The 26,384-nt window shown below is 39.3% G+C and overlaps 1 protein-coding gene across 5 annotated transcripts in view; it reads left to right on the top strand.

Annotated features, from left to right (window-relative positions):
- The window catches only part of PCDH15 (protocadherin related 15), a 695,790-nt gene that overhangs the window by 324,031 nt on the left and 345,375 nt on the right, over nucleotides 1–26,384 (top strand). For 3 of the 5 annotated variants that reach the window (XM_075109425.1, XM_075109424.1, XM_075109422.1), the window contains exon 6: nucleotides 20,419–20,484. In XM_075109425.1, the coding sequence (XP_074965526.1) occupies nucleotides 20,419–20,484 (66 nt within the window). Of the gene's footprint in view, nucleotides 1–19,697; nucleotides 19,713–20,418; nucleotides 20,485–26,384 lie in introns of all 5 variants that reach the window. The other 2 variants (XM_075109423.1, XM_075109421.1) reach the window with 1 other exon arrangement.

The raw sequence follows: 26,384 nt of genomic DNA on the forward strand, positions 1-26,384 counted from the left end.
TTCAGAAATAAAATAGTTTCAGATCTTGATATATTACTGTTGGGAAGGAAATTAACTCAGGAAAATGCATACTTGAATACATGTAGCCCATTTATCATTTCCTGAGCCATGTACGGTACCTCTCCAGTGAAAGAAGAGAAATGTAAACAGGTGTTTGCCTAAGGGCTGCCTGGGAAAGCCTCTGTTCTTCGGAACACAAGTAATTTGTTTGATTGCTTTATGAAAACTTACTGCTTTTGGTTGGGAGGTCTGGCACTTGGGTCTGCAGTGATCGTGAAGGGAGAAGAGCTGTCCTTGATGTCTTTGAATTGCAGTTCTGCCATTAGTTCCTGAAGGGTTTAGTTCTTGGAAGTGTAACTGATGGGATGTCTTGAAGTGCCAGTAGCAATGCTTTGTGTCTGCAGAAGATCAATTTCCCTTTGGCAAGAGGCGAGTTAAATTCGTGAATTACAGGCATCAGAAGCAAGGTTCACCTTTGTTAATGTGCAAATTTCAGTGCTCAGTCTCCTGGCAGAAGTGACCGAGTACGCAGCGTGCTCCCTGTGATGGTGCTGGGATGGGTGAGGCATGGAAGCCACTTGCTGAGGTGCAACAAATCCCAGATCCCAACATCCTTGGAACAGCCAGACATTGGGATCTAGCTAGGAATGAGCTGCTTCTACGCCCTGGCCTACCAAGTTCTTTCTGCTCAGCCTTATTCTTCTGCACACAAGGTGGTGTGTGTTGGATTGCCTGGATTATACGGTTGCAAGCATCGATGTTCTTTGAGTCACCTAGGGCTTGACCAACCTGAGCTATCCTTTGGTTTGGGAAAGCTGTGAATACTGAGCTGGCACTTCTCCTCCAAGGGACAGGTCCCCTTTCTAAGGCGAGATTCCTGTCTGGGAAGGGGAGGCCTGGTGCAGGGAAAGCAGAAACCCTTGTGAAAGGGCACTGGCACAGTTTACATGAGATCGTCATATATTGACGAATAAACTGTGATGGCAATTGCCTCCCTTTGACTGCTGTGCTTCAATTTAATCTGGTTTTGACAAGAAGTATCTGTTTAAAACAAGGCACAAGAACTTCTACTTGATTAAAACTTTATTTTATTATGATTTGATTTTCACATAACAAGAACTGACTCAGAGCTGTGTCCTTTAGAGCACAGGTTCTCTGCATTATGAATTGCAGATTTGGTTTTGAATCATTTCAAATGCCCAGTTTTCCTTCAGTTCAATTGATATATATATTGGGAGCGGCATTCTTAACTGCATCAATAACGAGCATAAGTTTTCTGTTTTATTATGTGGAAAAGATGTGATTGAACAGTGAGTTATTGCAAGGACACCTCCAATTAGGATAGCAATAAATATGAAGTTTTAAGTAATTGGTCTAGAAAAAAATCAGTAGTGCTGTAACTAAGTTGTTCTGAAATAACTGAAGTGTGAAATATTTTTTCCGAGGAGATCGTGACTTTCTTTGTTGATTGCTTTGTAAGTGTAGACTCCCATTTAGGAAGACTTTAAACAGGGGTCCGGGTTTTTCAGTGCTTCCAGAAGGTCTGAACTTCTGCAGGGTCTGAGTTCGTGCTCCAGACAACAGTATCTCTGCCGTAGTGTGTGTAGTGGGAGCAGAATCATGTGTTTGGGCAATAATTGTAAAGGATGAGCCCTCGCAGCTCATTTTAATGCATTCATTTTACAGTAATCATTTTCAGATTAGGGGATCATTACTGTTCAGCTGTTCGCTATCATTAAATATAGATGGTGTTTTTCTTCACTAAAGCTCATGTAAACTCAGTCAGTTGCTAAGGATTTATGTGGAAAGTCTGTCGTGAGGAAACGGGTGGGTTTTGAACCTAAAACCAAAAACAGTCACCAAAAAATCCCCAAACTGAACACCCTCCTCCCCCCGCTTTCGACAAATATGGCTGTAGTTTTTGAAGTAACTGCAGTTTGTAACTCTGGCCCACTGTGTCAGGTGAATAAATGTCTTTGACTTTGCAACAGGTAAGACTAGGATGGTAATATTTAATGTGAACTTAATTGAGCAAATAGAATTGACTTGGAAGGATTTTTGTCGTGACGAGTTTTGTCCTTATGCACAGCTGTGATCACGGAGTTTCCTCCCAGGCAAATACCTCTCTCTTATCTCTTCTAGGGAATCTGTTGAAAGATAAGAATTCTGTTGTAGGTGGCAAAAGGAAAACTTTTGAGTATACAGAAGAAAGTAAGAGATGGATTTATAAAAAAGAAGTCTGAGTCTTATTGAGTTAGGTTTCAGAAAATACTATGAAAAAGTCTGTCCTTTGCCGCAATACTGATCAGACAGTGTATTGAGGCATGGTAAGCCTTAAATTGGTGTGGAGATGAGTAGTTTATGTATGTAGGCTGCAATGAGCAGAAATAAAATATTTAAATAATGTCAAACTATCATTATGCAGCTAGTTTAGCCTGACTGCAAAGTGAAGGGCTGAGGAGGTGAAAAAGGAAGCAAGGGAGAGAAGTTGTGTTCTTAAATTAGAGTTACAGATAAATGGGATTTCTCTGCACTTGAAGGCTGAACAGATCTAGTCGAATTGTCCTAGAAAGCTGATTTTAATAGAAGGATGGACGTTGTGGTATGATTTTTGAGTACGTATACCTACAATGCCATCTTAATTTTCTTTTTGAACTCAGTATCGATAAACATTATCACTTCTCATTTTAGAAACATCTGAAAGGGCAAGGTATTGCAAACTGTTAGGCATTTTTAAACATATTGCTGCAAAGCAGTAAATAATTTACTTGCATCGTTTGCTTTCCTTGATCCTGTACTGTAATATTATAGCTTTAGCCATTGATTTTTAAACTACTGATTATTTTACCTGCAATATTGATGCAACGTTAAATACTTATTTGTCCCTTAAAAGAAGGTCAAATCCTGCTCTGTGGTACTATCTGTTGAGAAAAACAAGTTATTGCCAAAATGATTATTTTTCCTCTTTATTTGTTGAATGAGCTGTTTGTATTTGCTCAGTTATACTGACAGGGGTTTTCTGTTAGTGTTGTTACCTTGTTTTGGAACGTCATTGGTTTGAGCAGCTACATATAATTCTGTTACTGCCAACTTGTTCTCCAATTTAAAGGATATATAATGGGACAGGAGTTAATTATTTGACCTGCTGTGCAAGTCTTGCATGAGACTAATTTCACAGCTTATTTCTAAACAGCGTTGTTTGAAAGACTTATTTGTTAGGTCCTAAGGAGCGAGACACAGTTGCGAGCAGCCAGCGGCCTCCCTGGTTAAAAGTTTCATCTGAACCTCCGGATGGCTCAAGCTTAAAACAAGGTGTCTGTTGTTGCCTCGCCGTTGGTGTTGCTGAGATGGTAGTTTTGCTGTTTCCTTTGCAACTGGTTAGCCAATGCAGACTGATTGTGTTTCTTGAGAAATAGCTGGGCTTTTTATTTTTTTTATTGCAAATGGATAACACAGCACAAAAATAAATTACTTAAAAAAAAAAAAAACCACCAGGAAAATAGTAAGTTCTGAAAGATTTCAGAAAAAACATCAAAGGAAAAGAGAGTAGGTAGGCTATTTTTTTTCCATGTGGTATAGCTGACAGTGATACTGGATGAGAGCAGTTGATGTGTTATATTGTTATGAGTTTATGGTGTATTGTTCTCTCTCATCTTCTTTCATAGAAACAATGGATTTTACTCATCTTTGCAATTAAGTCTTGACTCATCAGACTTTTTTCCACGTAAAATGATTGTGATTCTGCCACATGAATCATTGTAATATTTAATGTAATTCTGTGATAATGGCTAGTAATAGATGAAGTTGCCGTAAATGACACCTTTCAAAAGCTTCCTTAAATTGTTTCTCTGTATATTTGTCAGTCATCGTGATGAACGGTAGGACGGGTGACTGTAAATTGGGGAGCTCCAAAGAAATCTCCTTGGCAACGTCGGCCCGTTCTGTGAACAAGCTCACCCAGCAGCAGTCGCAAGATGTGTTGTGAGCGCTCAGTCCTCAGGGCAGAGAAGTGAATCCCCTCTGAAATGAAATGAGCCCCACTTACCAGAAGATGGGGGAGCCGTCCCCTGCAGCTGATGTTTGTTAGGATGGACACGTTAGAACCAGACTTGTACCACTATTACCTATAATTCAAGCCATCTGGTGTCTTATCTCAAGGTCTTTAGATGTGTAAAGATGAAAACCACTATCTTCAAGCTAGTTTTATGATTTCTCCAAAGTTCAGATTCAGAGTTTTAGTAGGAGGTGCTAGAGGGCTTTTTGAGCCATTGGTGTAGACGGTTTTCTTTAGTATGCACAGTTTCAGATACACAAGTCAAACTTCAGCTCTGTTTCCCTTTCTTCAGTGCTTTTTCTTTTGTCCTTCCAAGTTTTCCTTTACTGTTTTTTATTACAAAATCAATTGGAAAAAATCTGGATACTGTTCTTTAGGTTTCTAACAATTTGAAGTGTTTTATAAAGTGTCTTATGCTAAATATAAAACAGAAGTATTTGTCAATGTGGATTGGGAATTTTCTGGTGAGAGGCTATGGAGAGATATTTGTGATGTTTCCCTTCTGAGACGCATTTTAGGGTTAATCTGAGCCCTTTTTCCTCCTCAGCTACAGTACAGGAGTTGCTAAAGTGGAAAAAAAATTAGGATTTTTTTCTAAATATTGTAAATACCATCTCATTTGGTAAGTACTGTTTTGTAAGTGAGAGGAGGAAGTTTGAAGATTTTTTGCACATGTAGGTACATTTGTGAGCTATCTGTTCGATTGACCTGTTACTGGTTGTTTTTGGCTTGTTTTCTGGGGGGAGGGAAAGAAAAAAAAAAGCATTTGTACTTGAACATGCCATATATCTGATCTAAGATGTGCAATTTTAGCAAACTTTCATAGCCTTAAATTCATTTCAGTATAACATCAAAGATGTTATTTTAGGGACTTTGCTGATAGAGATTTTGTTTACCGTTTCTTCGTCACTAAAATGCCATGTTCTGCAAGGTATTTCTTACGAGACACCCCCAAAGTATGTTTGTCCTGATGGGAAATCTATTCCAGTTCAGTTAGATGGGGCATCTGCAGTTCCTGCTGGGGATAACGATACAGTATGTGAAGAAGATGCTTTCATTTGATAGAGGTAGAATTAGGAGTGGCAGCTTGGAGTTACTTGTATGTTTTCTATGGGAAAAAAACCCAAACCAAACCAAAAACCCAAACAAAACGCCCAAAAAAGCTTGCCAAAAAACCTGATGCTTCTTTGCTTGTCTATGTAACAGTATAGTGTCTGCTGCAAAAATCATGCTGCTTCTGCATGTGCAGTGTGGTTTGGGAATGTTAGAGTTTTGCTCAGAAGTGCTCTGAATGAACGGATAATGAAGGGGAAACTTGAATTCACCAAAAAGAACTGAAAAAGTCATAAAGTGTGGCTCCTGAAGCTGTGGTAATTAGTCTTTTTGGGCTGTGTTAGTCACAGCCTAACACTCTAAAGCTATAGAGAGGCTGAAGTTTTGTTTTCTGGTGCCGTTAAAATGATGAGCTGCTGTATTAACCTTACCTCTAAAATTTTGGTTATCTTGGGGGGGAAAAAACTGTTGAATGATTTTAAAGTGAAAATTTACCAGTAGCTTAAAAGGAGGAATACTCTGTCCCTGAGCCCACAATGAGATTGAGGATCTACACCCACAAAAACCATCAGTCTGCTTTGATAGGCTGTACCTGCTCTTTGAAATCTCTGGCAGTATCTGAAAGGTACACCGGTGGTGTCCATTTTTCAGGTCTCAAGTGCACAACCTGCAGGAAGCAATATTATTTTTCATTTAATGAGCTTTAGCACGTGAGCAATTAAGGTGACATAATTGAATGAAGCTAATCAGGAAGACACAGAAGCTTGCCTCTGGGATGCTGCTCAAGTCAATTGCCCCTCATATCTGCAATTTTATCTCTTTAGTTAATAACACCAGTGGGTATAGTGGCATGGGCTAGTGGTTTTACAGCTCCAGGGGCTTAGCAGTTTTGTTTTGTTTTGTCTTCAAGCTTTAGTCTTTTTATTCTGCTAAGGAGGTAGTGATTAACAGGTGATGATAGTCTCTGCTTGGCTAATAACCTTCTGGGTGCTCAAAGAAATGTGGTGGAGACTACTGTAGTATAAAAGGCTTTGAATTGCTCAGTATACAAACTGCAGATAAAGCCAGACATTTTATGGGCACGGTCTTTGCACAGCTCCATATAATCAGTGAACCTATTGTTGTCCGATATTTAAAATAGTTATGAACATACTGACGGGGAAAGGTGAACTGAGTGAATGGCTTCAGATAAATGACTGTTTTCTTCATTCTCCAGAAATAAACCCATAATGAATCAGAATCTTACCAAAAAATTCATTTTATACTTAAAGAACATAAACAATCATACAAAAAAAAAAAACAAAATCCCATAGCTGTGCTCAGCTGTGTTCCGATGCTCCTTGCAGCTAGAATCTTTGTATAATTAAGAATGAGAGATATGAAAAGAAAATGCCGTATCTGCTTGTTCTTCCAGTGTAATCAATGGCTTAGGACTTACTTTCAGTTGTGCATCTGACTAATACAAAATTAATCAACCTCTCCATTACAGCCAGCCTGGATATGGAGTAGAAGCCAAGTACTTTTGTGTCAGGTGTGCTACTTTATCAGTGCCTGTGTCCTAGATAAAATCAGAGAGTAGTGTTGAATGGGATTAGGAGGGGAATAGTCTTTGGTGCTGCAGAATGCTAAGAAAAATGCATTTACAACCTACAGAAATGGCTGTGCAATTGTTGTTTCATCTGTAGGATTCTTTTCAATGCTATCTCATAGGTGGAACCTTACATGAAGAATTTGAGAGCTCCCCTATATCCTTGTATTTTCAGCTCTAGAGATGAAACAGAGTCCAGTTTGGAGGCATCACTTCTGTCCTACTGATGGCCTCTGTGTAGCCTTTGGGTCCAAGTTATTACTATTTTTTTTTTTATTTAAGAAAAAACATTCTTTGCTGCCCGTCCTTGCTGGTGTAAAACTTGCCTGAATATGCACTTGGGTTGGACTGACTTAGTAAGTGCATGTACAGATACTTGTCTGTTCTAGTCAAATGCTGTTTCGAGAAGTGTTTGTGTGTACGGATGTATTTGGAGGGAAAAGAAGGATCACGGATGGGCAGGAGCTGATATTCCTTTGGCACTTCTAGTTTTTCATAGGAACTGGAACGCTGAGGAGAGCTGTATCTTTACAGGAACAGATGATCAATCTTAATTTCTGCCATCAAATATCCTCCTCTTTTTTTTTTTTTTTTTAAATTTCCATAGTCTTTGCAATAAGAAGCTGGAATTGCATTTTATGTTAATTTACCTATACTCATTATTAGCACCAGGAGCAGTAGATTTGTTAACTGTTTATGAAATTTCTTTGCTATTTGTTATCTTTGGAAGCACAAAGGTACCAGCACCATGTCAGTTTTAGGAAAAGAAATTTTTCTCACGTCTCCAACTCTCCCAGTGATTAGTGATAGAGACTTTGATGGTAATCAGTATGTCCTATAAGGTGTTTATTTTTTGAAACTGTTTTCATAGTAGGTACGAATTGAGAAGTAAATATTTTGAGGGTTTGGAGTCCTATTGCAAGGGATATGGAACGTCTTTTTCAATGTAGCAGAAATGTATGAACTCTCTTCTTGCAATTTATCTATTGTTTGATGATAAAGGTTTCAGACAGCACATGTACCGTGCTTTGACTTCATTTTTCTCTAGTGTTATTAAAAAAAAAAACAACACAAAAAATCATCCTGTCTAAAACACAAGTTCTGGAAGAAGTGTTTCAGTGCTTAGAGCTTGGAGATGCCGTGCACCAGCATCAGCTGCTTTGCTTGGCTTTAGTACCATGTTTTGGGAGTGCTTGGCACATTTTGGGAATCCTCTGCAGATGGGTGCAGAGTTAAACAGTCTTTGTCTCATCCCATGCTACTTTACTCACATACTTGCTTCACAGGGGAGATACCTAAAACCTTAAATTTATTAAAATCTTAAATTGGTTCAAAGACAAAGACTCTAGCTACTTTGCATTTACCAGACCATTTTTGAGTTAATAGCGCTCAGGCTTTCCAAACACATATATAAGGAAATGCTGGCAGGAGTAACAGATGATGCCATAGATATGTTCTTTCATCTCAGATTGTACTTTCCTTATTAAATAGATGCTTCAGAAAAGAGGCTTAACTTACACCTTCATACTTTTTACCAAAATTTTTTTTTTCTAAAATATATTTTGAATAAATATTGAAGAAAGTACTAACTTTCCATATAAGCTTGGTGTTCCCTCCCTGCCTTGTGTTTTTTCAGTTAAATTGTGTTTACAACTGGGAAATATTTTGTGAATTTACCTGAAAATGTAAATAATAAATTGTGGGACCAGGAAGACAAAGTACAACTTATATAAGCATGGGTATGATTATCATTGTAGGTGGGAACAATTTTAATTATAAAATTAAATGTGTCATTTCTTTGCTCAACAAAATAGGTACCAAAAGTGTGCATCTAACCAGAAGCAAAACAAATAACTCCTTGTAGCTATTCAGCATTAGTCCTTATTGCTTCTATAATTAACTCAGGTTCAGGCTGTTTAGACACAGGCTAGGTCTATGATGGGCAGAAAGCAGTTCAGGCTTCAATTATTGAATCCAATGGACCATAATTTATTAAACAGATACTTCAAAGAATGACACTTTCTCTAAAGTCTTATTACTTTGCATTTTTCATGGATGAGGAACATGCAAATGGATGTGACTCAGTCATGTGGCATACAAGAGCTGCATATCTTAGATGCCTTAAGGTTTTTTTACTTTTTCCAAAGGACCATCTACCTGTGACTTTCCCCTTGCAGCTCTGTACCTTTTCATCCAGGCAGTGGGGCAGCATTTTCCAGATCTGTGGCTAATTAATTTTCGCATCTGTGAATATGTGTAAACACCCTCCATGCAAAATAAGTTAACTTTATGAAGCCACAGGAACTTGATTGTAAGTAGTAAGGTCATTACATGCTATTTCCTGTATTCTGCTACTACATGTCTGCCTGGAAATATGCTTAAAAAACAGATTTTGGCCACTTTTATGGCCTTTTTGGGCATTTTTTTTTTTTTTTTGGTCGCTAATATTGGATACAACATCATCTACTTTAGATATCTAAACCTTTCTGCTTTCAAAACCGAAGCACAGTGTTTGTCTTACTTCAAGATGGCATTCAAAGGTATCGTGGGTCCCTATTTTAAACATGAAAACCTCCAGGTCATTCCTCATTTGCCCAGAGGGTTGTTTCTGCAGGGGTGGAGTGAGGGGTACTCTGGTAAGTGCTAGTTAATCTTCTAGAGTCCTGTGACCGTAGGACACGGCAGCTTGTCCTCCCAGAACAGGGTTGCATTTGCTGTGGAGAAAGAGGGAGAAAACTTGTGCTGCGTTGTTATAATTAAGATGCAGTCTATTTTGACTGGCTAATTTTAGCAGCATTTGAGTGAGTACTCAAGGAGCTGAAAGAGTAGGGTGCCTTTTAAGGCAAGGAGTTGTCTTGCTTCTCTTCGTTTCCATGAAGGGCACAGCAGGGTATTGCTTTACCAAGCAGCAAAGCGACTTCCTCACCTTCTGTCACTGCTGCTTGATGTCTTGATTAAATTACAGGAAGATGTTGATCAACACTGACTTCATTAGAGATGTCATGAGAAAGATATTTATAGGCACAATATGTAGATGTTCACAAAATTGCTAGTTAATTACCTGAAGCATAAACAGTCCTAGAACTGGCAGGTTAATTAGCGCAGTCTGTTTTCGGTGGAGGTGGGCACGGTTACCTGCTGTAGGTTTGGCACATCTGGTACCGAGTGGGATTTTCTTGAACCATTTAAATATTTACAGCAGCTAATGCTCAGCATGGGAGAGGTGACTTCAGAAGAGCAAAACGGCCTCTGGTTGTTCTGCCACCGAAGGCAGAAGGTAGACTGACCACTTAGTTCTTGTTTTTTGCTTCATAACATGTGAATGTTGCTAGTGTTTAGGATGAAGGGAAGGAGGGTTATAATCTCAAAAATCCAAAGGGAGTTTAAGGTTTTGTGCCAATATCACTTTTTTCCCTATTCTGTAAAGTGCTGCTTTTTAAAGACAGTTCCCAAACCCATAGTCTCAAGAATGTGGTTCAATGGTATTCACATACAGTAATGTAATATTCTAAAATTTCACATCTGCTTTAAAAATGTAAACATTCCTGCGTATATAGCAAAATGTCATGAAGGTTTTTTCTAAATTTAATCTTAAACTTCCTTCTAATGCTGCTTTCTTTTGTCTCAGCTAATCCAAATCAGTTCACTGGAAGACAGACTTATGTCTTCTGTGTCTGTTGTGTTCAGAAAGAATCCTGGACTGAAATGGGAGAAACTCTTCAAGGGAAGATGAGAAGCCTGATAATTAACTGTGATTTCAGTGGCAATGAACACTGATGTTGAGCCTAAAGTCTAAAAGTCACAAATGTACCCTTCAGGAAGAGGGGAAGGCTAAATATTATTAGCTTCTCTGCAGGCAGTTTAGCTGTCTTGTCTCCTATGTTTTAGTTAATAAATACTAATTCCTTTTTATTTGCTTGTAAATAAGTTTCAACAACAGGAAAGGTCGCAAGTATCTCCAACTGCCTTTTCCAAGGTGCTTGTACTGGTACTTAAATGCCTGCTTTTATACAGCTGTTAAAATTACTGTGATTTTAAAAATTTACTTATAGTCCCTGAATTCAGTTTAATTCCAAATATTAAATACCTTTGCATCCTCCTGTGTGAAACTTTTGTCTTAAATGCATCACCTGGGTAATAGGGAAAAGGCAATTTCAAAAATACTGAAAACAGCATGAAATTTTAGTGCTCAGTGTGTAGTCATGGTTAAAAGCAGGTTTAGTCAACTCTTGAAGTTTAAGCGCTTCTGAAGATATTACAGCTATTCTTGAGGCACCCATTGCATTTTAATGGTCTTAAAAATTACTTTTGGTAATAGCAATTTAGGTGTTACATGGCATAGTATCATATTTTTGTGTTCTACAGTCTTTTCAGGCACAAGTATGATTTTAAAGACACTGTCAACTGCAAAACTGCTTGTAAAATGGAAAGTTATTTCAGTCTAAAAGAATATTGCCCGAAAGACGGATGGTACTGTGTTTTTCTAAAGCTGTAACAGTAAAATAACAATCCACGGCACTTGCAGGGCAATTTTCACGTACCAAACCTTTTATAGATATTATATCTGTAAAAAAAGAGTTGGAAGAACAGAAAATTAAAGCTACAAAATGAATCAGCTGTTCAGGTTGCATATTCTGTATGAAAGCACATTTTCTGAGGCTGGCGGAACAAGCGCTTACAATAATACTCTTTATTTGGTTTATGTCCTTTTTGTACCTGATTTATCCGTCGACCTCACTTTTTGTCCAGTTAAAAATAAAACCAAACCCAAATTAAGCTACAGTCAGATTTTAACGTTATCTTTCACTTGAGTCTGTGAGTTTGAGCTCTGAATTTTAGACTAGTGCTTAACTGAGCCACTCTGAATCAAAGCACAGAAATTCAGTATAGTCTTAAGAGGTATCGCAAATGTGTTTGAATCTAACTCAAGTTTGCTGTCACTCCTTTCTAGTTTCTACAACTAGAGATGTCTATCACGAAGAGCTGAAAATAGTCTGTGAAAGCCCGTCTTATGCTATTTTCAGTACAGAGCAATTGTAGTACAAGCCTGCTAATGTAAAGGTTATGCCAAGCTTATCCTAAATTGCACAGCTGTAGTTCTGAATTCAGTCGCACAGGAAACAAGGCAGGACATTTTCCCCTTAAACTGGGTTGCTTAGTTACTCCATTTAAATGTATGGTTCTATGTAGCTCTTTATTAGCAACCTTGTTCTGTAAATCAAGATGTTTAGAGAGACTCTTTCATGGGTTTTTTCTGTGAGTGTTCCCCAGTGAATGAGCAGTGGAAGTACAAAACGTGGAGGTAAGTATAAGGTCTTTCAAAGGACTGTTTCCTTAACGAGCATTTCGGGCATTTCTGAGAATAAAGTGCATCTGAAATACATTTTCCAGCAGATTTAAATGTGAGGTGCTTTAACCTTAGCCAATGCTAGAGTCTGTCAGAATTTCAGTTCTTGCGTTTCCAATTTATATAAAGCAGAGAACACGCTATCACTTTTCCTGCACATCACAAACTGCCAAGAGCTTTGCAGGGAATTTCAATCTATAAAACCTCGTGGGCTTGAGGTTTTACTGTACTCATTGTTGCTCTGTTTTGTGAATCACGTAGTTGTCTTGAAACAGGCTTTCTCAGTAGCTTGTACCCTCTCCGACCACCCCAGCGATTCAGAATCTACCCTCGTGGCACTTGCTGTTCTGGGAACCTTTAGTAAACCAATGCATGCAGGTGTGTTGGCTTTGTTCCACTGTACGTCTCTCTTTGTGGCACATGCACAAACTCTCTTTAATTTCCAGTCAGTGATCAGGCAAAAATCATGTGTCTATTTTATTAATGACTTTCCATTAATTGCTTATATAAAATGGCCACAGTATTATCAGTGACTCAGGCTTGAGGACTGGATTTAGTGGTTCTCGCTGTACTGAAGACTTTTATGCAAGTGTTTTATGTGCCTAACAGTGCAGAAAAAATGGGGGGGGAAAGGCTTTAAATACTTTGGCTTCCTTAACCCTCTTTCACAAGCTCTTCTTTCTTTCTCAACGTAGATGGAAAGAGTGAGAGTTGAAGAAAAGAGTATGCTTGACGTTAAGACTGCTGCCTAATGCTTACTGCTCTCCCTGAATTAAGGAGTGCTGCTGAATGCTGAGTGTTTGCTTTGTTTTGTTCTCACTAGAGCAAAATTAAAATGCATATAAATGCAGAAGGGAAGAAACAAAACTTTTAAAATCTAGACTTCTAGCTCCACTTCTGGTACTAGAAAACTCCCCTCTGTTCATTTAGGCTTTTCTCTAACTCTGCTCCCACTCATCTCTCTCTCTGGAAAACACTTTTGGCTTGCTTGCTGCGCTGGGTTTTTGTAGCATCAAATGACTTGTCAGTGCTTCGTTGTTCTAGAGGTTGAATTCCCAGCATTTGGTGTTGAACTATCCAAGGTTTTCTTTATAATCGCACGTATATCAAGCAAAGTGGCTTTGGCATCTCCTTTGTTGCAGAGCACAGGTGGGCAGCTGCGCCTCTAATTCCAGTGTTCGGAGAAATCATTGGTGCGTTAGGCTATGGTCAGGCAGTTCCTCCGGGAACTGCAGGGGTGGATCAGGGTGTCGAAGCCTCCCATCTCACTTGCCAGTCACTTGTTACCGCTTCATGGTCAGCTGCTATTATTGGAAGAGCTGAGCCAGACTAAAAGACAGCACACAGTCATGTCGTGGACTTCAGGACAAAATGAGGTGGTTTAGTTCAAATGTCGGTGTGCTCTCCTTTGCCAGGTCAGCAGCAGAGATGACTTTTCCTCCAGCCAGGAGACAGTACGTCCTAAACTGCCATAGTATTTCTGATGAAGTATAGCATGGTGTATGTGGTATCAGCCTGAAAACTGTTGCTTGTGTTCATCCACGTCACTTTTAAAGAGGGGTTTAGCTGACTGGTTGTGTATGTTGTTAATGTGCCTTACTGTTATATTTGCACATATGGCTTAAAAATAATCTCGATGCAGTCGATGGTCAGGTCTGAGACATCAGCAGGGCTCTTTGCCTAGAGGCTCTGGAGTTGCAATTGGCCCCAAATGACTTTGTTTAAAGATGGCAATCAATTTTAATACTATATTTTTCATGTAACCATTTTTGTTATTCATAGCACATAGAATAGAATCATTAAGGTTGGAACAGACCTCTCGGATCATCAAGTCCAACCACCAACCCAAGACTACCATATCTCCTAAACCACGTCCTCAAGTGCCACATCTACATGTCTTTTAAATACCTCCAGGGACGGTGACTCACTACCTCTTTGGGCAGCCTCTGCCAGTGCCTGACCACATAGTCGTGTGGAAGTAGATTGGAATCCTGAACTCACTTTAAATTATTGTTTGCTTCAGTATTTAGGGATAACAAAATGGTTTACTGAAGTCATAGAGGATGTAGAGGGTCAGTCAGGAGTGGTTGGACGCTGTTTCTTCCTGCTCCATGGTGAAGTGGTACCACGTGAACAAGCAGTGACTAGGTTCAGAGTAAGCTTGCTCTAAGATGTTGTAGATGCTACGCACTTCCATGGATTCAGGAAGAGTTTGGACAAATTAAGAGAAAAAAGAAATTAAGAGTTAATACTGTATTCTTGTAAATCTGCTTTTGTAGGCTGTGCTTGAAGACAAGTTTGAGTTTTTCCTGTTGAACACATATGGCTTTATTCAGTGTGTCAGTTGTCAGGCCGTAATTCTGTCCTTTGAGTTCACAGCTTTATTGGAAAGCTGTTGTCGGTGTGACGCACATCACCTTTCACAATGTTTTCAGTTTGGATTAAGTGTAAAGGTAAATACTGAGTCATTGTTAAGTTTAATGTTGTGAACTTCATTAATACAACAAAAGTGGCTGAAGCATAAATACAGAGTAGTTGCATGGTGTGATTTTTCTGACTCGGGGGAAAGCGCTGGGTAAGTAAGGGACTGATGCTGAAGAGTAATAGAGCCTTCTACAATTATTGATAAAGTTTAGATTTTGATCTTTGTTCCAGAGACAAATTAAAGAATGAAATTTTATTCTGCCAACAAATAAAACAATTTTCTGTGGTAGTTAGTGAGTAGAATTTTTATTTAATAAGTCTTTCAATTCAGGCTGCATATCTGCTAGGATCTGAGATTTTTGAGTTTGCCTGTTGTACTTACCATGACTGTTTAAATGAAACCAAACAAATCTCCTTATCTGAATTTTTCTTTTATATAGTCAATATAAGATAAAATGTAAAATAACTTAGAGTAATAATTGGGCGTTTCTGAAGCAGCTGGAGGAAGAGTTGGTGATAAGCATATTGAAGTGGATTTTTTCCAGTTTTAATTTCAGGAGCACTTAGGAGAAGATGACAGTTATTTCACAGAATAATGTCCCCAGAAGGGTTCAGGTTGGCTGTTTGTTTTCCAGGTGAGCGTGCTGTACCCCCAGCAGGGCAGCCGCCCGCGCCCCCCCCCCCCCTTTTTTTTTTTTGTCAGGATAAAAATATTTCTGTCTTTGTGGTAGAACTAAGTTATAGAACATATCTTAAAGCTTGCTCTGTTACTGGGACACAAATTCCCTCTCGAGTGTTGTGGGAGACCTTTTTTTGGTTATAGTCACTTAAATTTATGAGGCTTTGTGAGGCAAGCCATTTTCATGATTAAATTTTCAAGCAGGTTGTGATTGTGTGCCTTGCAGTTGTATGACTTAATGATCAGAACAGCCAACTTGAGACACTGCTCCCAACTAAATAAAATTCTTTATTTAGCTAGAGTTTAGGGATATATGAAGTATAAATGGTTAATTTGGGTTTCCAAGTCATTGCGTTTACTAGAGGGAGGTTATGGGCAATTCTTGATCGCTGTGACTACCTCTGGCCTTGTCTCTTCGTTGTCAGACACCTTCTAAAGGTGGGTGAGGCTACAGCCATCTTCGCAAGGGTATGAACGTGGGGCTTACAGGAAGCGTTACTGAGGAGGTATTTGCGAAGGCTGTCTCGGGAGATGGCAGGAGAAAGAGGCTGCCGGAGAGGGGCTGTGAGGATGCAGTTGGCCTTTTGGGCTGGTGGGAACAAGGAGAAGAGAGTTCGGGAGGGGAAGGTGCGCTGCTGTTAGTGGCAGCCCCGTGCCTGGGGAGGTGGTTGGAAGGGCCTTTGGCTGTCGGGCGAGTTAACCCCCAGCTCGGCGCAGGACTGTCTCCGCTCAGGTCTCTAGAGCTCTTCATGTTGCGTGTCCGTTCCCCATGCTTGGAGTTGCTTATTAGCTAATTCAGTGCCATTTGTTTTCATTTTTATAGTTTGTTTTCTTCAGCTGTGAAGTTGGAACAGCGAGCAGACCTCTAAGTAATGCAATAGTTGGATGAGAAGTGGCTTTGAGAGGGCAGGGAGGAGGTGAAAGGACGGTGATCAGGCAGCGCTCTGTTGTCAGAGTGTGGGATTATTCAAGTTGTTTTGTTTTGGCTCAGGCTGTTTGACCTTGCTGAGCATCTTACCTAGAACAATGATTGAGGATTTCCTCTGAGCCATCTCATTAAAAATAATTAGAAATTAAAATAATGAGAATTAGCCGTCAGAAACCGAATGGATCTGAGCCATGTAACTGTTCCATGAAGAGTTTGTTAAATAAGATTTTCACTTTGTCTCCAAGGTGATGGGCCCTTTGTTTATCTACCTTTGCCTTGATCATATAATTGTAAAGCAAATGCACTAGTTAGATGAAAAAAGTGAAGTTAATGACAGGAACAAAAATGCTTCTCTAAGTTTTTTAGGAAAGCCTTCATAGCTTGTTTTATTTACTCAGGTTTTTTTGCCTGATGCCTACTGCCTTTTCTGTTAGGTGCCTGGGGGGAGGGTACTGCTACATCACGCTTACATTTACCCATGCTGCTGTGTAGGCATAAAACATACCATGAAAACTGTCCATAGGGAAGCTCATTTATGAAGTGCCTTTTCTGCCTTTCTTAAAGCATGTTCAATTTAAGGTGATTTGACTTCCATTACTACTCCGTTATTCCCAGGAATTTCAAGGACAACTTGCTTTTTGTTAAGGAAGTTAGAATAAAGAGACCATGGCTCAGCGTGCCGCTTCTCCCTGCACTTCCAAGAGAGCAGGGGCTCTTTCCATCGGTGAGACGTGTCAGGCAGCCTCTGTCTGCGCGGTGTTCCCTGCTGCTGCTTGATAGGGCATGGGGCCTCTTTTCGAAGAAGCTACGTGGTGGAAAGAAACCATCCTGTCTTAGCAATTGCATTAGTTTTCTTAAAAACTTGAATTCGTAGTTAGGTGTAGGTCACTATTCTGGTAATAATCTGGAGTGTGAAATTGGAATAGTTAAAATATCTAATAGATTTAAACTAAGGCCCACAGTCAGATGTAGGGCACTTCAAAACAAAAGAATAGGAAAGTAAAGTCGCTTGTAAATATTTCCTTCAGAAGTCACCCTTGGTCCTGAAATTATCTCTGCTTGGTTATGTTGAATAGAGCAATCTGTTACTGCTGAAATAATTTCTATTGAGGAACATTTAAATAAAACTTGAGAAAAACTGTGCCCTGTTTCATATTGCTGAGGAGTATTTCATGCAATCCTTTTCGTAAGCAAGTAAAGGTAGGTTTCCAAATGCTGAAATAGCGCTTCTGTGGAAGTGTTCCAGTATCTGCCTTCTCTGACAGTCCCCTCACCAAAAAAAAAATAAATTGGGGCTGTTAACGTACTTTTAAAATTTGTGAGCAGCATGCAGCCGCTTCTCCTGTGCACTCATAGTGTTCTTTGTGCTGGTATTGCTCTTCAGTTTAAGGAACTCGTTTTTCCTCCTTGATATTTACCCAAGTGTATTTCTAGAAAGCTTTCATTTTCCTACACTAAATAATTCAAGGCTCAGTCATCTTTACTGGATGGACTCTCCATCCTCCTGATGCTGGGAATAACCTTTCTGTGCACCTGGCTCAGTCTGAAGATGTTCTTTGTGTATCCTTCCCACCAGGTCTGTCTCATGCCTGGTGATACAACACAGTGCTTGAGCTTATTGCTTATTGCTGCTGCTTATTGATCGTATTTTGCAAAGGGAAAAAAAGGTGTACCACCCATGTATTTGCAACATGTAACTTAATTTTAATTAAAAACCTTAAAGACATTGTCTCCCTTTGAATTGGAAATTTGTGTAAGACTACAATTTTATCTGTTCGGTGTATGGTGATGAATGTGAAAATAAATAAGGCTGTGGTGTTATTTGGTTTGGTCTTTGAGAAGGGGAGGGAGAGGTGACAGGCGTCTTAAAAAGCACTCTGATACTTGGCTAGTACTGACAGGGTTGAAATTATATGAAATAATCTGTAAACTCTTATCTGTGCAATAAAACTACAGGTTTCCTCAGAAATTTTTTATTGGTGCCATGAGGGTAATTTCTACTGCACATCCTGTTTATTTTTCTTCTCCCCTAGCTATAGAAATAGTTTTGGCTATTGCTCTAATCTCTTCTTTTCATTGAAATTTATATCATGATAAATTTTATTGCTTCACCTGCTCACACTTGCAATAAATCCTCTGCAAATCACTGAATTTAACTGTATAGTCTGCCTTTTCTCTGAGACCTGCATTTCTTCCAGATTTCAAAGCTGAACATTGATTTTAAACATACTGAATAACTGCTTTGATTATAATTCTGGAAATCCTGATGTGTTTGGAAAGCCAGTGCTGTGAAAAGGCTGCTAACATGTGATTGACTTGTAATTTTGACAGTTTCCTTAGTGAAGAGTAGAACTAGAGGTTGGCCTGTCCAGCAAGGAGAAAACATCATCGTGGGAACAGAGATGATGGGAAAAAAAGCTTATTCAGGTTTCAAAAGAATATTGATTATTCTTTTGGTAAGGCACGTGCAGTTTTTAGAATAAAAAATTGCCCCTTCTTTGGATTTCTTTTTGGTTGTATGTGCAGTGATCGCTGTTGAATGGTGAATAGCAGGGACTATTCATGAAAACAGTGTCTCTGTAGGAGTTTGTGTGGGTGAGCTTTGCAACCCTAACAAAGAGTTTGTAGATTCAGTTAGCCAAATCCTAAACTTCTAGAAGATTGTAACACATGCCTCTGGAAACGGTTAGAGTTGTCTGTTGTGGTCCTGTTGTTTTTATAGCATCCAGTGAAATCCTCAAGGAATGCCATGCTATCAGTCCTTACCCTTGGTGTTTAAGCGTTTGGTCTTGCATTTGAACTGATCAGATGAATAGCAAAGCTGTTGCTCGATGAAATTACCGTGCCGTGGAGGCGTCCTTTTGAGACTTTGCCTAAATGGAGATCTGAATAAATGCTTTGCTATTTTGATATTCCTTCATAGGTCTTGCCTGTGCTGTGGTAATTATAGTCTGTAATTAGCTGCAGCACAATTCTTTTGAAGTCAACGAATGTGTGATTTTTACTGTAAGCTGGGAAATAGCATTTTACCTCTGCTTGCTCTTGTGTTTAATTTACGGATGATGTTCTGTTGGGATTTTTGTGTAAACTGTTTAGACCTCTCAAAAGAAAAAAAAAAAAAATCCAGTGTTTCTTTCCTCGGCAAGAAAGCAATTAGAAGCTGTCATTTCTTACAAATGGGGTGTAGCCGTCCATGTGGCCAGGGCCGTATCAGGAGGATCAGAGGAGTGTCTATTTAGCTTTAAAAACGTGGATGGCAATCTCATGTACAGTTCAACATGGTGGAATGAGAAGGAGGATGCTTGTCTCTTGTCACGCTGTTTGTGGTGGTGGTGTGGCTCTTTGAAAATTAAAAGTGCTTCTTCATTAACTTTTCTGTGTGCTTTAAAGAGGTAATATTTTTCTGCTATTTAATCTAGAAAACCAAACTGTTCACAAAGTACAGTCATCACATGTAGTATACATGCTTTTATATATTTTAAGACTACCCTATGCATTTACTAGCTCTGCATGTACTGCTTTATGTCTTTGAACCTATCTTTTGAGTAAACCAACAAAATCTTACTTATTTTCTTTCGTTATTCTGCTCTGCTTCCATTGATGACTCTAAACTTTTGACTCCAGACTGGCAATATGAGGGTAAGATGGCAAAATGTAACTTCCTGAACATTGCTCGTCTGTTTTTATTTTTTATTTTCCTTAGAACATTGCTGAAATTCTGTTCGCTCTCTTTAATTAGATCCTTTTGTTGCAGTTAAATTCAAGTTATGTTTGTTTCTGTTGTGAAGCTTTCATTACGATGCATACTTTTTAATCGTTCCTCAGATATTTCTTTGGATTAAGATACCACTGTATTATCCCTGTCCTGAAGGACTTCCGTTTCACTGAGATCCCTGGTGGTATCTCTAGAGCAAGGGAGGAAGAGGTTTATAGCGTAGCCATCAAACTGTATTGTGGTGGTATGTGACAACGACTCGGGGTGTCTGCGTGTTCATGATGTGAAAAGGCGGGCTCACATAAGAGATAACAAACCATATTACGTTTTTGCTTTAAACGTTTGTGTTTGTTTTTAAATATGGATCAGTATCTGAGGTGTACAATATTTTGTCATCAGGTTCTCCTGGGCTTTATAAAAGTTATCAGAGTTAACGGATAAGAAAACAGCTCAGATTTTGATCCTCTGTGAGTGTAACTTAGCGAACAGTTGTAGCTCATACATACATCATGTTTAAGTGAATACTTGCCTTCAGTATGCTGAATATGTTGACTTGTTTTAAAAAACAGCAACCAAACCCCCAGATCCTCCTTCTGGAATTAGAAATAACTTCTCTTTTCATCTTTATAGATTGCAAATTGGCCAGAACAGGTCCTCCAGCCACAATAGTTCCTATTGATGAAGAAAGTCGGAACGGTGAGTGCCCCTCGGTTCCCGCGACGCCCCTTTGGCCACTCCGCGTTAGCTGATCAGGGTGTAGAGGCGCGTGTGGGGGAGTGGCGCGTCTGGCTTGGCGGTGAGGGCCCCTCTGCTTCGACTTTGACCGGTCTCTGAAAACCTGTTAATGGGGGTTGTGGTTGGAAAGGTGACAGCGATCCAAAATGCTGAGAGGTCTCATCTCTTCCTGAAAACTATACATTTTGATGACACTGATCTTTGACTCTAGGTAGCTCTTGTGAATATGCATTTAGTTTTAATAAGTATTTAAACTACAGGTACTTACTTATAATACAACAGTAGTTTATCTCACTTGTTGCTAATATGCCAGCTTATTTTTTACTGACTTCCTATGTCAGGATGATGTTACTGGAGGACAAAATTCTAGTCAATCTTTGTTTTTGGTACAGTTAGGTAAAGGTGAAACCTTCCTTCTCTGAAGCTCCAGAGGAGTGTTCATGCTGCTGTCTCCTGGGTTTCACATGCTGCTTTTAGAAGTTCAAAGCTCAAAGCTTTTTAGTTTTTAGTTTTTTAGTTTAGTTTTTTACTTTGAGTTTAGAAGCTCAAAGTTCAGTAACATGAGTTCATGGATACCTCTGAAATGGCAAAACTTGCTTGCATGTAATCGTGGAAACATCAAAAGAAAATTATTTTTTATATTTTGTTTTTTTCTTGTATTCTCGTGTCAGTTTTAGAATTGTTGATCTGTAGTCTTAGTATTGCATTTATGCAGCATACTGTAATGTGATGAAGTGCTTTGCTGTGTTAGAGTCAATGCTTTGTACGGGTGGTTGTTACTCCTGATACTAAATTACTTGTCTCTCTTGATTTTTGTTTTGTAGGTTGTCTTTTTTTTTTTAACCTCATAAGCTAGAACAGTTGTGTGATGGTGTCATTATGATTTGTCACATATGGGTGCTTGAAATGGTGAGCAAAGTCTAGGTCTTGCTGGTGGAGCCTCTCTGCTGTTGTTCTTGGGGGAACTGTTTGCTGTTAGATTTGCTCAAGGTCATACGGATAAGAGTTATGCAGGTTTTACTGGTAAGAGAATAAAAAAACAGTTTTTAATACACCTATGTGCTGAAGAGCTCAGTTGGTACTGGAGTGGCTTTTACAAACGGGCTCTTTTCCTCCTCCTGTGCTGATTTTTTTCTTACAGTTATGTCTGCTGAAAGTAAAAAAAAATTATGATTGGTCTCAGCAAAATGAAATTCCCCTGGTAATCGTGTCATGTGCTGAGCAGGACTCCTGGTTTTTTTGTGTATTTTGTTTTTTGTAATTCAGCCTGAATTCTGTAACAGTAACTTATACAGTGCAATATTAATTTAAGTAGAAAGCTGGATCATATTTATACCATACTTATATCAAGTGAAAAAAACCAAAACAACCAAGTTGTTTTTTCTTGGAGTGTTTTAATGATGTGTGAACACAACATCCATGGATAGGTCTTACTCCTTAATAGTAGAACTTGTTTGTAATCTGTGTTGCCGTATTAGTCAACTATCATTAAAATACTGTGGTATATATGGTACCTCAGTAGTTCAAGGGTCCAGAATCAATACTGTGGGTTTTTTCCTTTATCTTTTTTCAATGTATGCACTGCAGAAGGAGTCTTGGGATTTGATGCTTATGAAATACTTGTATCTGTAGGACCTTGTTGTCAAGGCATCAAGTATTCCTGATTACACGTAGGTAGTACTGGCCCGTGTTATAGCACTTTATTCTTACGTGCTGGCAGCACTTGAGTCACTTATCTGGAGAGTGTGGTGAGAACAGCAGCTGAAACTAAGTCCAGATGCTGACCACTGAATCGTTTGAAATATAAATAAAAATTTCGAGAAATTAAAAGCTTGTAGCTCTCTGAATGGTGTAATAAACTGTATTGCAGACACATGCAAAGCTTTTAGGAAATTCACACCTCTCCCCACCATACTCAATTTAACCATCTTTCATGCGGGACCAGTTACATTTGAACAGAGATGTTAACTTCCTAGTTTTTAGCAAACACTGAATCAAGAATTAAAACGGTGAGAAATAAGTTAATTTATCTGTTTCACTATGAATTCTTATGAACCACTAACTCCCATTAAAGAAGTCAAATTGGAAGTAGAGACTTGAGTTAGCATTGTAGCTAACGGAAGCGGCACGCCTCATCTGTAAGTCGCAGTGTGTGTTAAGTAAATGGGTCTCTTGGGAAGCCAGTTCTTGAGTTGAAATGTCCTTAAACCTTTCACTGTCTTTGAAGTGGTATGTTGTATCTTCCCCACAACCAAGTGTGACTGAAATTAATGAAGGTGAAATCTCAGTACGCTGTAGAGGCTCTGTGGTTGAGTCGGCGCTACTACTCGCGTACTTCACGTGAAATAATTGTTTTTCCAGAATTCTTGCTGAAACTGAATGTAGATATTTTAAAATAGAAGAATAGTTTGTGCGCCCTTCCAGATGCCTTTCAGGTTCAGGGAAATGCTTTAGCTTGCTAGCGTTGAATTTGGCTCCATGCTGAATGATGGGTATTGCTGCCACTGAACGTGTGGGTACGCTCCCGTGCGCAGGCCTGCACGCACGTACGTATTGGGGAATTAGACTACCTGATCAGGTAACTCTCTGTTAATTGGATGCTTCCTGCATGCAACTGCACTTTTTGCGTGTTTCTCTGTCTTCTCAGTGGCCGTGTTCACATGCTTGCAGAAAATGTTTAAAAGTAGTGTCCGACCATGCCATCAGTGCTGCAAAATACTGATACGCTATTGTAAGTTACCCTCTTTTAATACGCTGCTGTTTCGGTCCTAGGCAAGCCACCGTGGTACCCTGAGCGGCACTCTTTCGTTGGCGTGGCACTGGGTTTGGCTGCAGTTTCAGCTTTGTTCCCTGCAGCGCTGCCCTTGGCCAATTTCTTTGCATGTTCTACACTACAGCTACCGCTTGAAATAACTGCTGAAAGAAGCAGACTGTGAGCTGATTCATTGCCAGTAGGGCCTCAGAAAGGTTTACAGAATGAGCCCTGTTACATTCAATAGAAATGGTTTGGTAGCCAGAGCCCGTCTCCTGTAGCCTTGCATCCTTCCTGTGCATTAGAAGATGAATCCGTATAAATGCTAAGGGGTTATAGATTAGTCAAAACAGCTCTGCCACCAAAAGACCTTTGCACAAATCTTGAAAACAAACAGGGTATAAAGGGTAATAAGGAAGGTCAGCTGAAGCAGTGTGTTATTATAAGAAAATATTTTAATACCAGTTTTAGATACACTGGGAGCTGCGGCACAAGGATTGGACATTGCTGTGCATGCAGCCTGAAAGTAAAAATCATGGTGATCGATGCCAGGATCAACAGGGTGAGTGTATTTACTGTGTGTGTGAATTCACTAGAATAGTTTATTAGAAATTATTTCAGATCAGTGTCAAAATTGGCATTATATAGTTGGTAAAAGTGATAGCGAAGCTGTAGCTGGACATTTGGGTGATATGCAGATTATATGTTTATACAACATTTCCAATGACCAGAAAACCTTTATATTAGAATTGCCAACAGATGCAGAGAATGAATCTGCCTGTTTTTGTTCTAACATATACAAATATGTCTCGATCACTTAAAGTATGGAATCTAATCAGGTTATTTTAATTCCTTGCGCTGCAGTTTTCAGAGGTCTGTTGTTGATGTTGGACTGTCTCTTCTAAGGTTTTAGAAGGAAGATCTCAAAACACTGAGTTAACATCTCTGTGTGACATTTCATTTCATCCAGTGCACGTATTCATCACATTCTGGCAACTGAACAAACAGAAAATCCTGCTCTTTAGGAGTACATCTTTAGTTCCACTGTGGTGAATGTTGCTTCTGAGCATACTGCGTTCAATCATTTCTAATTCACAACAAGTCTGGACACCAACAAATCTCAGGGAATAAAAATATTTTACAAAATAACTATTCTGTGTTTTCATAGTCAGACAAGCAGTTACCGTGCCTGACCTTTGAAGATCTCCTTGAGAGATCAGCATAGATGTTAGGATTTGACAGTTTCCCACTACTGGATTAATATGTCTTTATATCAAGTAATTTAGATAGTATGTTAGATTATAGTTGTGTTCCTGTGAAGAATCCTAGAAGGGGTGAACTTTAAATTTCTTAAGGTACAAATGAATTATTTTTTTTCATTTTTTCCTTTGTTTAACTGAAAGGGTCATAGTACTTGAGATATTATTAAAGACAAAATGTAATTCTTCTAGATGTATGGGGTGTCTTTTTATAGGCAAAGAATTATTTTCACCCACAGGTTTTTTTTTCTTCATTACTGAATTTAAACTTTGTTTTAACTTGTTTTAAAGACTGCCTGAATGAGACTTATTCATACTTCAGACTTTTTCACTGCAACTGCACCCCAAGTTTTTTGGGGCCTTCATGACAAGCCGCCTGTGCTTTTTTTCCTTAAGATGAGCATACTGGAATGCTACTAGGCTTTGAATCTTTAAAAAGGGTTTTTAATGGAAAGTAGACTGTTGGGAAAATTCTGCAAGAGGCAAAATTGAGATCTGCTAGATATAGCTGATTAAAATAGAACTGGGAACAAAATGCAGAGGTCGGGGTGAGGGAGCAAGCAGGCTGCAGCGTTGCAGGCTTCTTGGCAGAGTGTTGGTGACTTCATGTACGACGAGGGTGCACAGACAGAATAGCTGTACCTCTGTCACCTGCTGCTTGATGTTTGCCTTTAGGTGTTTTATTTCAGGAGAGCTACAAAGTTAATAGAATATGGGCAAGTACTATCCAAATTTTAACAGATGTTTGTTTTGGATATAGGTTAAATACCTAGCTAATGGTCAAAATGCTAGCCAGGTGCCATCTTAGATCCGTGTAATTTCAAAAGATCCACCCTAATGTGAAGAAGAATATGAACTGGGGTCTTGGTAATGCATTCCTAACAAAAACTCAGTAGTTATGAATAGTTTGTGTTCTTGCCTATCTGCAGTAAATCAGTAAATGTTGTACTGCTTTTGATTTTATTTTTGATGTTTATTTGTTTCTTCGCCCCCTGCCCTTATGACGGTATAGAGTGCTAACGAATAGTTGGACCGCCTCCACAAATTACGCGATCTCTCTCTCCTCTCCGTACATAAATCTCTGTAATCGTCTCTGGGGATGTTTGCTATTTATGCAAACACAGGTAAGTGTGGGAGGGAGCTTTCGTGGCTGTAGGTGGGTTTGGTATTGTTTTTTGTATCTTTTCATCTTCCTGCTGTCTTGGCAGCCATTTCTTGTCAGCCTCACTTTCTGGGGAAGCAGGGGATGTGTGATCACTCTACAAATCACCATCAGTAACTCCCTGCAGCGGGGAATTAAATGGGAAATAAGGCGCAAATAAGCAGCAACCCAGGCTGTGGGGTTTTTTCCTGGTACTCTTGGAGGAATTTAGTTTCAGCTTAATTGTATGTAATGCTGGAGGAATGGACCTGATTGCTAAAGCAAATTGACAATGTCACTGCAAATTTCCATGCCGTACCAAACTATTTTAACTTGATTTTCGGGGCCAATTGACGGGGATTGAAGAAAATGTCTCTAGAAGCACAAAATCTGTAGCCTCTCTTCTGAGACAGGCTTAGGTGTACTAATACATTTCCTATGGACTGTGTTTGATGGCTTCTGAACAGCCATTACTTAATAAAATTTTCAGTGACTGCCGGTGTGGGCAGGAATTGAACTAATGAGCCTTAAACGTTAAAGGTCCTGCTATCCCTCTCCTGCGAGGATTGTGTGCTGGTTCCGGTCTGGCTGCCTTAAGACATTTTGGCTAAGGGGAAAATTGATTTAGAAAATACTGTTTTCTGATTTGGAACGTTGCTGTGGTTGAACACAGGCACAGTGAGAACAGCATTTCTGAAGAGCTGCACCT

The sequence above is a fragment of the Phalacrocorax aristotelis genome, chromosome 14, assembly GCF_949628215.1.
Source record: "Phalacrocorax aristotelis chromosome 14, bGulAri2.1, whole genome shotgun sequence".
Classification (NCBI taxonomy): Eukaryota; Metazoa; Chordata; class Aves; order Suliformes; family Phalacrocoracidae; genus Phalacrocorax; species Phalacrocorax aristotelis.